This window comes from Diplotaxodon limnothrissa, linkage group LG17, assembly GCF_057381915.1.
Source record: "Diplotaxodon limnothrissa isolate DT_005_m linkage group LG17, D_limnothrissa_male_GT1.1, whole genome shotgun sequence".
Lineage (NCBI taxonomy): Eukaryota > Metazoa > Chordata > Actinopteri > Cichliformes > Cichlidae > Diplotaxodon > Diplotaxodon limnothrissa.
Window position 1 is genome coordinate 13,843,711 of NC_140612.1, and position 10,259 is coordinate 13,853,969.

A 10,259-nucleotide genomic window follows, 5' to 3' on the forward strand; every position below is an offset into this window, starting at 1 on the left:
TGTGACACACCTTTCCCTTAAAGAAAGAAGCTTGTTGATTTTTCTTTATTAGTTATTTGTTTATAAATAATGTAGTATAAATAACCTGCAAGATAAAGATCAAGAAATGCAAGGCAAGCAGAGTTGAAAGTGCAATCGTATATGAGGCGTAGCATGGTAATCTATATTTTCAAAATAAAAATATTTTTCATATTTGGAACGTTGCTACGGAATTTATTTTGATAGTATCACCCGGAAGGGTTTTCATAACAACATTGTATGGCATCCGGAGGAGGTTGTCAATTTATCTGTAGATTTTTTTATCTGTTTAAATTGTTCTTATCACTGGTTGTGATGGCCACTTTAATACTTTTTAGTAGTCTCTCAGAGAATTTTTACTTTAGAGTAGTTATGCTTTTAGCTGGTTATCTGTTCCTAAGCTAACACTAGCTTGTTTGCTGACGTTATGTAGCAAACAGCTGTGGGGCAGCTGTCTGAGGGTCGCGGGAGCCCGAAACGCTTTGAAACGTCAAGGCAGGAGTCTTTGTGTTCACTGTGTTTGTGTTCCAGCAAACTGCAGGGAGTCGTAATTAACTTTTTTAGTCAGCCAAATTAAAAACATTTTTCTGTTTTCCCCCAAGCTGCACGTCTGGACGAGAAACTTTGTCTTATGTCCATGCAGGCTAAAACAGGCTAATACTTAAAGTTTGCTTTTCTTTAGTTTGAAATGCACATGTTTAACTGTCCAGGCGGCACCATGGCTGACGACCCACAGAGAAATTTTCGCTCTGCATACTACGAGAAAGTGGGTTTCAGAGGAGTGGAGGAGAAGAAGTCCCTGGAGATACTACTCAAAGACAATCCTCTGGGTGGGTAACGGAAAATTATCGCTCGTGCTAGCATAGGTAGCATAAGTGTAAAGTCTCTTGCTAGCTAAGCGTCCGCACTACCATGACAATAACAATATACCTGTAAGCCAATGCTATGCTATAATATAATCTTACGAACACTTTATTAAAGACACCTGTTCAGCTACTCATTACCGCAAATATCTCATAAGCCAATCACGTGATAGCAACTGAATGCATTTAGGCATGTAAACATAATCAAGATTACCTGCCGAAGTTCAAACTGAGTCTTGCAAAATGAAGAAAGGTGGTTTAAGTGATTTTTGAATGCGGCATGGTTGTTTGCATCATCTGATTTGTCATCATCGGAGTGGCACAGGCCACTCAGGGGTTTGCAGAGAAAATATGCACTGTGCAGCAGTTCTCTTGGTGAAAATGCCTTGTTGATGGCAGAAGTCAGAGGAGGATTGCCAGGCTGCTTGAGCTGATAGGGAGGCAACAGTAGCTTAAAGAACCACCCATTGGAACTAGTTATGCAGAAGTGCCAATATGAATGCACGGCATGTAAAACTTAGGAGCAGATTGGCTTCAGCAGCAGAAGGTGCCACTCCTGTCAATTGATAACAGAAAACGGAGACTCTAATCGTCATGGGCTGATTGGAATTGAACAGTAGAAAACATTGTCTGATCTGATAAGTCTTGATTTCTGCTGCAGCATTCAAATGGTAGACGGATGAATGGTTAAAATATGGTGCACATAACATGAAAGCATGCATCTTGCCATGTGTCAGTGGCTCAGGCTGGTGGTTGGTTGTTGATGGTGGTTGATGGTGTGTAATGGCTTGAGATATATGTTCTTCGCACACTTTGGGTCCCTTACTAACAACTGAGGAACGTTTAAATGAAGGGCACCTTCTTGGTCATGTTGCAGGTTTCCAAGGAGGAAAAACATTCCAGTGTTAACATTTTCCTCTTTTACTGCCACAGATCTCAAACTTGAATGAATAATTGAGCAGGATTGTTTTCCTGAGTCATACACTGTAAAATGGAGTACATCTTTCTCCTTCTCCCTCTCCCTTATCTTTCCAGCTTGGCTTCTCGTGTCTTTTGTATAGTCTCGCTTATTCTCTAACCCTAAGAGAGTCTCCCAGACTTGTTCTCTAAAAACCTAAAGAAGAATTATGGATTTGGTCCCTTAACGAAACTGACAACTCCTGGGCCTGGGAGAGCCCAATTGTCCTGTGGAGACGTTTGCTGCCGGGTACTCGATGGTTGGTTGCATCATGTGTCTGACGACGCTCTCGATGGAGGACATTGAACGACATCTACCAATTTGGAACCACAATAGCAGAGTTCTGGCTGATTGGAGCTGGCTCGGGCCTGGCTTATTGAAGAACAAGAAGCGGCTACAGCTGTTCAAAATCCCACAAGGCTGGTTGTAAAATTGGAAGCTGTTTGTTCCGCTAACCAAAACAACTACCATCTTTATCTCATGCGGCACCCCCTGGCGCCAGCTGGATGCTCAAGGCAAAAGCTGATGGAAATAAAAAAATTCTCCCTTAGATAACAAGACTGTGTTGTGACTGCCTCCCCCCTCATTCAAGACCACCTGTGTCGACCTAAGATTGCTGACTTTTGCCTAACTGACTGAAGGGACACTTTCTCTTGGCTGAACACGGAACACACACACACACATGCACACATATGCATGTACAATGACACATTTTTCATGTTTTTTTTTTGGTCTGGAAAAAGCCAGACCAAAAAAATAAATAAATGTATTTTTATATATATTTTTTTCAATTTCCCTTTTTTTAAACTTCATACCTGAAGAGTTTTGCTCTCTTACAGATTTAGAAAAGCTAAGCACCTTCAGTCAGAGGTTCCCCCTTCCTTCCATGTACAGGATTCATGTGTGGAAGGTACTGCTGGGTAAGAATCACATGCGATCAGGTGTTCACCCTGTCACCCTCTTCAGTTGTGCAGATTTGACTAGATGGGTAGAAACAAAAAATACAGGAGAGAATCACTTAGCTATTGTACTGCACTAGTCTTTAAAGATTTTTTTTAAAAACTATATTTAAAATATTCATTTTCAGTAATTGTGATTTGCAGTATAGACATATGCAGCCATATGCAAGGCTAAGAGCTGCATGTAAACACATGTTTCGTTTACTTCTATTTCTCTTGTTTGGAACTTATTTATGCTAAATAGGTTAATCTGTCCAACACAACTGAACACTGCACTCCTTTTTTAAAATTAACTCAGTTTTGTTAAATGTGTATGTATACATTTCTTAACTAGAAGTCATCTGTGCCTGCAGGCATCCTACCTCCACACAGTGACTCTCATGCTCTGGTTGGGGGCTACAGGAAGGAGCAGTATCAGGATATCCTGGAAGCTCTGGAAGTGATGAGATACATCAACTCCTCCACACCCTCCACCCATGTTTACTTGCGGATGTTCCAACTGGAGAGCCAGACCCTCCCGCGATGCTCTGAGACTTCACCCCCGGTAAAAAATAAAGTATATCAGTCCATAATAAGCGAAAAGGATGTAAATTTGTGTTTTGTCACATATTTCTTTCTTGTAACAGTGAAGAAATAATTCTCACACTGTTCGAAAGCCTGTTTGTTTCCCCTTAAATGGTGCCACATTTGTAAAGAAAATGCATTTGTGGGTTGAGCAGCAGAGTTCAAGATCAAACAAAAGATCATAGCAACAAAAAGTACATCAAGCAAGAATTCACAAGACAAAATAAGCAATTGAAATTATAATGTCATGCTTATAACATCTAAAAATTGGAAAATAAAAAAATGTGATGATATCAAACTACAGAAACAAAAGTCTGGATAGTGACTAAAACAACTGCCCAAGAACAGTCACAGGTATCACAGATGGTTTATTTAACTGTTTTTTTTTTTTTTTGTTTTTTGTTTGGGTGTGTGGGGAGATGTTAACACGCGGCGTCTTGGTTTTGCAGTGAACAGGGCCAATCTACAGGGGTGGCATGGTGTGGTATGTGCCACCCTAAAATAATCTTTTGCCACCCTAGTTTTGCTTATGACAATGCTGTTGATTAAAATAAGCTAGCATTAACAATTTGAACTTAGCTACAGTTAACATTGAATCTAAATTCTAAAACTGAATTTATCCCCTCTGGTAACTTTTTCCTACTAGGTTTTTATGGGGAGCTTTTTGTGTGTGATTTTTAGATCGGTTGTGTTAATACAGTATGTCAATGAAAAAATAGCTGTAAATTCAGACATGTGAGATTGAAAATAATGATACTAACCAAGGCATTGTCAATAGTATTACACACATTGTGTGTCACACACATTCCCTGAGTAGATACCCCTAAAACCTATGCCTATTTTTATCTTCTTCTCCTGTCCTTAAACAAACTGAATGTAAATCTACATGCTGCCAACGGAGAGATGCCAAACTGTGTTTCATTGTTCTTGTAACAGTGACAATAAAGATTCTGTTCTATTCAATGAAAGTGTTGTTGTATAGCTGTTTGATCGTTAAGAAACAATGACCACATAAAAAGTACAGATTTTATTTTAAGTGTTTTTCTCTGGGTCTGTGTTGTTGATATGTTTTCTTTTGTTTTTTTCTTCTTCACCAGGATGAAGAGAATGAAGACTTCCTCTCCATCAGCCGAGCCATGGAAGAGATTGTAGATGATCCTGTTGACTGCTACTGGCTCGTCAAGTGTTTTGTCAACCAGTACCATACAAAGTTTGGAGACTCAGTACCTCACCTTGTAAGTGTTTAATGTTTAGTTTTCATCATTTCACACACTGTACACCATCCCGAGATGTGCCAAGTTTCCAGCTACTAGCTCTTTGTGAAGCACCTTTTTGGTGCAAAAATACTATAAGCCTGTCAAACTGTTTGACATTGTTAATAGATTAACTAAAAGAACGGGAATAAATTGGCGTTAGTGCAGCTTTTTTAGATACGTTTTGTGATAAAGGTACATATGCAGACACTGCGTCGCTCACAGACACACCACAAGAAGATTGTTGAAAAACGACAAAGCAAAAACTATAACAACATAAGCCTCATTAAATGGTTACATGAAGGTGTTCAGTAGTCAAATGAAGTAACCCAGGCGTTAGCTATCTAAGTGAGCCCATTCAAAGTAAAGGGACAGTCTTGGTAACATATGGCCAGGTGTGCTGTCAGCACAGCAGCATATTTTACAAAACATAGTTTAAATTGGAAAAATATGAAGAGCTTTAATGCACAATGCAGGTGATACAATAAATCTAAATCCCTAATCCTGCTTCATAGTACAGGCCTCAGATGTTGACCAGAAAAAAGACAATGGTTAGAAAACATTCTTCAATTAAACTAAATCATTTTCTGGATAGTTTTGGTCACAGAAAGGATAAATTGCAGTAAGAATTGAGGACAAATGATGAGAACTAGGTGATGAAAGTGTGTTTATGTAATTTCTTTTCCTGTACGTCAGTTTTTAATGAGCAGTGTGAATAAAAGACTGCTCATCTTTGTGAAGTTTAATAATGTTGGAGATAATGCTGCACTGATAATGTTGTTATAAATAACCCTCGCAGCTGTGTGCATACAGACAGCTGTTCTGCTGAGTCTAATGAGTTTTTTTAAAGGCTGCTTACTTTCTATTGAAGGCGAACTGTCAAAGTAGAGCTGAGGCCCATGCACGTGTGCTCCGTTTCACACAGTTGAGGATTTTAAAACAGTGACAGCTGTACTTACATGCAGTGTTGGGGAGTAACAGAATACATGTAACGCCTTTACGTATTTAAAATACAAAATATGAGTAACTGTATTCCGTTACAGTTACCGTTTAAAAAGGTGATATTCAGAATACAGTTGAAATAAAGGGATTACACGGCGGTCTTTTCCTGTTTCATATGTTGGGCTATATCCTCTCTATTTTTGGTAATTCCACGCTGGTGGAAACTCAAACAAAACACCCATTAAGAGGCTCTAATGCCTGTGTCTCAATCTCACGTCTACTTGCAGCCCACATAATGACGTGATGAAATATTGTTAAAAATTATTGTTCAAAAAATTATTCAATATGAAGGCAATAGACAGAGTGTTGCAGGCATAGGCCTAAAGAATGTAGCCTCATGGGCAGTGTAGCCCAGTTGTAAGTAAGCTATTAAGAGTCGACTGTAGACTCGCCTCTCTCTGTCTCTCAATAGCAAAGTTGGCCTAGACAACAAAGTAAAGCTAGTTTTCGGCTACGAGCCCGACACGAACCCGACGTATTAGCCAGAGGTCCCTTTACTACGGTTCGGAGCTGTGGACCTGTTTTATATCCGCGCGATTAGTTTTCTATACGAGATCGCTGCAAAAAGTGCAGCCTTACCTAATGTCCACCTACTGTTACTCATTTATATTAAGATTTAAACATCTAGTTGTTATTGGTATGGCGAGTAACCTTCAGTAATAGTAATAAATCACACAGCAATAGTACATTCATGTAGTTGTAAAAAGCATGATAATATATTAAGTAATCCAAAGTATTCAGAATATATTACTCTCATTGAGTAACGTAATGGAATACGTTACAAAATTCATTTTGGGGCATGTATTCTGTAATCATGTAATCTGTAGTGGAATACATACACCTTCCCAACACTGCTTATATGTTTATAAATTTGTGAATCTACATATTTTGATGTATTTTTGACAGAACGCTGAGACACTGAGTGAGAGTGTATCTTGGTGTAACTTCAATTTGTACAATCTGTATAATGCATAATGGTAAAGTTCTCATGATCGAACAATCTGAATCACAAAGATCTTAAAATAAAGACTTTGTTATTTTCCTCCTGGGGTAGCCAAAGAGCCTGGAGCATTATCTGAGTCAGGAGGAACCTCGACTGCTAAACCATCTGAAGAACAGCGGAGCCCTGCATCAGCTACCCTACAACCTCTGGTTCAGATGCTGCTTTGCTGGCTGCTTGCCTGAATCCAGTCTGCAAAGGTCAGTTAACTGTTCACTCCAGAAGCTGCTCATTTCACCATCTTTGGATTGAGCCAACAAAACAAGGGTAGCTGCATTCTCATAAGCTAAAGGGCATTCTTGCATTTCTTTAGCATGGAGTCATGGCAGCATGGCAGAAAACTTTTATATAGGGTTCCACATTGTGTCTTACTCAGAAGGCTGCCAGCCATCTTTTCTTCATCAACCAAAGTCACAATTTACAAAGAATGGCATGGCTCAACAAGCCGTGTAGCAACAGCTGACTCTACCCAAAAGTCCATCTACAGGAACTGTTGAGTTTGTCGATTTCAGTGTTAATGAATAAGCAAAAATTGTCAGCATAAAGGTGCATGAAAGCTGCACTTTGTCCGGATTGTCTTAACTGTTTGTCAAAGCGCTCTGTTACTGTGTCATAGAGGTCACCTGAAGGCCAATTCATGGTTTCCACATTCTCAAGGGTTTGTGGAGTGTAGCCGAAAATTTACTTCCAGCATAAAATGGATTTTTGTGTTGAGGACAGATTACACAGATTTTGGAGGTACTTTCTTATTTATATACAATTTATTTACAGACCCAGAGAATAATGAAACACATCGAACAAATTCCATAGCTCTTGGCTCACCTTGGGAATATCCTACAGCCTTAATTAGTAAATGTGAAGTGACAGCCAGTCTTTTTAAAGCATGTGAAGTATTAAAAAAAAATTCTAGTAATTGTATTAAATTTATGTTTATCAAACTTTAACTTTAAGTGTGCTCTAGGACGTGCTGGGTAGTATGTTGGCTCTTTTATTGGTCTGATTGTGGTCTTCCCTTGTCTTTAGGGTGTGGGACAAGGTGATCAGTGGCTCGTGTAAGATCCTGGTATTTGTGGCCCTGGAGATCCTGCTCAGCTACAAAATTATTTTGATGGGCATCAACCGGCCAGAGGGCATGGTCAAATTCTTGTGCAATGTAAGTATAAGAGACAACTGTGTCTCACAGTATGGGTCCAACAATACCTGGATTCTGATAAACAATAAACACTCCAGCCTTGGTTTTTGAGTTAGTACAGTAAATCAGATGCAGATACAGCAGTTACAGTTGGCAGGATTTGTAGGCTTTTTTCTGATGATATAATTTTGGATGAAATAACATTAAGATAAAAAGAATGTACAGGCGATTAGTTGTTCCTAGTTAATATTGTGCTAGCCTAATTTGGCCTCAATTAACATGCCCAAAATCTGCAAATTCATTTTTGGATAATTAACCAACATGTTTTAAATACACAAGTGAGTTTGATTGATGTGCACTAATACAATTTAGTTTTTTTTTAATATCTTACTTCATAAATATGCAGTTCTGCAAGTGTGTGTTGCTAACTTCCAGCTCTGTGATCCATTATTTCTGTAAAACAAAACAAACAAACAAGCAAACTGTCCACTGGAGTCAATGGAGATGATCGGACTCTTACCAGTCGGGTGCTCTGATTCGACCCATTCAAGCAGACGTTGCAGGTTCTGGTTGTGACTGAATGACACTTAGAATGTATAGAATGAGTGAACACATTTTTTTTAATAAATCTTTTTCCTTGTGCTGTAGTTCAGATAGGTGAGAGACATCAACTGGTGCACTGCCAAAACACCTGCTGCAGTGTCAGAATGTAGATGTAAGACTAAACTGATAGCACTTGTTTGGGTCACTGGGTGTATTCAACTGAACGAGTCTCATGGTGAACTGGACGTCCTTGACCTAACAGGACAGATAGATGTACAGTTGGACCCCTACGTTGTAGCTTTTCAAATCCAGACACATATTCTCTCCTAGCATGTGCTTTGTATGATATTTCCCTTCAATCTCTCTTCCAGATACCGCAGGAGAACACAGATGCCATTGTCACTAAAGCCATTGATTTGTGGCATAAGTACTCCGGCACCCTGATCCATGCTATATAGCAACACGGAGCCAGACAAGGAAAATATCTGGAACCAGAAGTAATCTTCTTTCCTGAAATCCACCTGGACTCGCAATGCTTCACTAGGACACTGCGGCACTCGCCGTCCACGGGGCTTTGTCTCTGCGTAACTGAACTGAACTGAAAACTCATCATGGCTGCTTTTGATAAACCATGGGGACCCTTTTCATACTGTTGATTTTCCAGGTTTCCCCTGCGACTCTGGCAAACCATTCTGGTGAAAGAGACTTGAGTTGGTGGTGGGTTGGGGGAAAAAAACCAGACGAGGCTGTAACTTATTATTTTTTTAATAAGTTTCTTTCTTTAAGAAACTGCATACATCATAGAAGACTCACAATAAATTAATACCCACATGCAGGTCTTTCTGCTTTACAAAAGAACATTTGAAAATCCTTTTAATTTATGTACATCCTCTTAGAATTCTGAGAAGAGTTTTCTCAAAACATTTTTTAAACGCGTACAAGTGACAGTAATATTACTGACTCTTGCATACGCACACACTCAGATACACAATCATAACCCACGCAGCTTGTTCTCACCAATAACATGGTAAAAACCTCCAATTCATGGACCCAATCTTAAGTGTAAACCATTAAAAAGGGAGAGGAAAAAAAAGGCAAATCGTAAGGTGGCAGGATTGACACGTTTCGTACCAAAAAGGCTCATGTCAGACAATAAAAGGTGAAATGCAAACACAGTCCTCCTTGTAATTCAGCAGAGAGCTCAGTAACATTTTACTGTGTCTACAGATAATATTCTGTATCAAATAAACAAGGTTATTTGGCAACTTTGAAATCCCTGTAAACACGCCTGTAGGCACAGTGACACAGTGGGTTACTGAACTCTTGATACTCGTCACTCCAGAATTCTCCATTCAAGGTGACGGCTTTCACAACAGGTCAAGTTGCTTTGGTTTAAAATGGGAATCTGAAGTTTGAAAAGTGTTTGAACACTCGAACGCAGCCCACAACTAGATTGATGTAAAAGAGAGAATCTGACATTATTGCTCAGCGGATTGATGTGAAAGTGTTTGGAGACAGGAATTTCCTTTTGTTGTAGAGAGCACTCTTGGACTTTGATTAGAATTTTAGGGCAATTTGGCTTAAGCTTCAGCTGCCTGCAATAGTACACACTTGTGGAATGTTTTCATGCCTCTGGCAAAGAGAAATGATTACTGAGATGTCATACGTGGAGTAAAATCAAGCTAACACAAGCATACTCAAAGGAAAAATTCTGCCCGATGAAAATATGGTACAGGCATGAAAACAGTGAGAGTGAAATAAAGACCCTGTGTTTCATCTTTTACCGTCCCCATCCTGTAAAATTGGCACAGATTCTGTGTTGGACCTCCAGGAGCCTTGTTTAAAAAAAAAAGAAAAAAGAAGTGCTGCAAAGTAAAGATATCACCACCTCTTCATCATAAAAAAAATACAATTAAAAGCTTTTGAATATCAAGAAGTCACCAAAATCTCCACAGAGGGGAGACAGT

General features: G+C 39.2%; 1 protein-coding gene across 2 annotated transcripts; it reads left to right on the plus strand.

Moving 5' to 3' along the window:
* Window positions 1-256: 256 nt before the first annotated feature.
* Window positions 257-10,118, plus strand: tbc1d7 (TBC1 domain family, member 7). Of its 2 annotated transcripts, XM_085375808.1 has the most exons (8): window positions 257-274; window positions 729-848; window positions 2,679-2,759; window positions 3,152-3,342; window positions 4,460-4,597; window positions 6,672-6,817; window positions 7,641-7,770; window positions 8,664-10,118. In XM_085375808.1, exons 1-8 carry the CDS (start codon window positions 259-261, stop codon window positions 8,748-8,750), a joined length of 909 nt encoding a protein of 302 aa, XP_085231934.1. In that variant the 5' UTR covers window positions 257-258; the 3' UTR covers window positions 8,751-10,118. The 2 variants fall into 2 exon arrangements, with proteins under 2 accessions (XP_085231934.1, XP_085231933.1); XM_085375807.1 differs by having other exon boundaries at window positions 270-848.
* The last annotated feature ends 141 nt before the right edge of the window (window positions 10,119-10,259 follow it).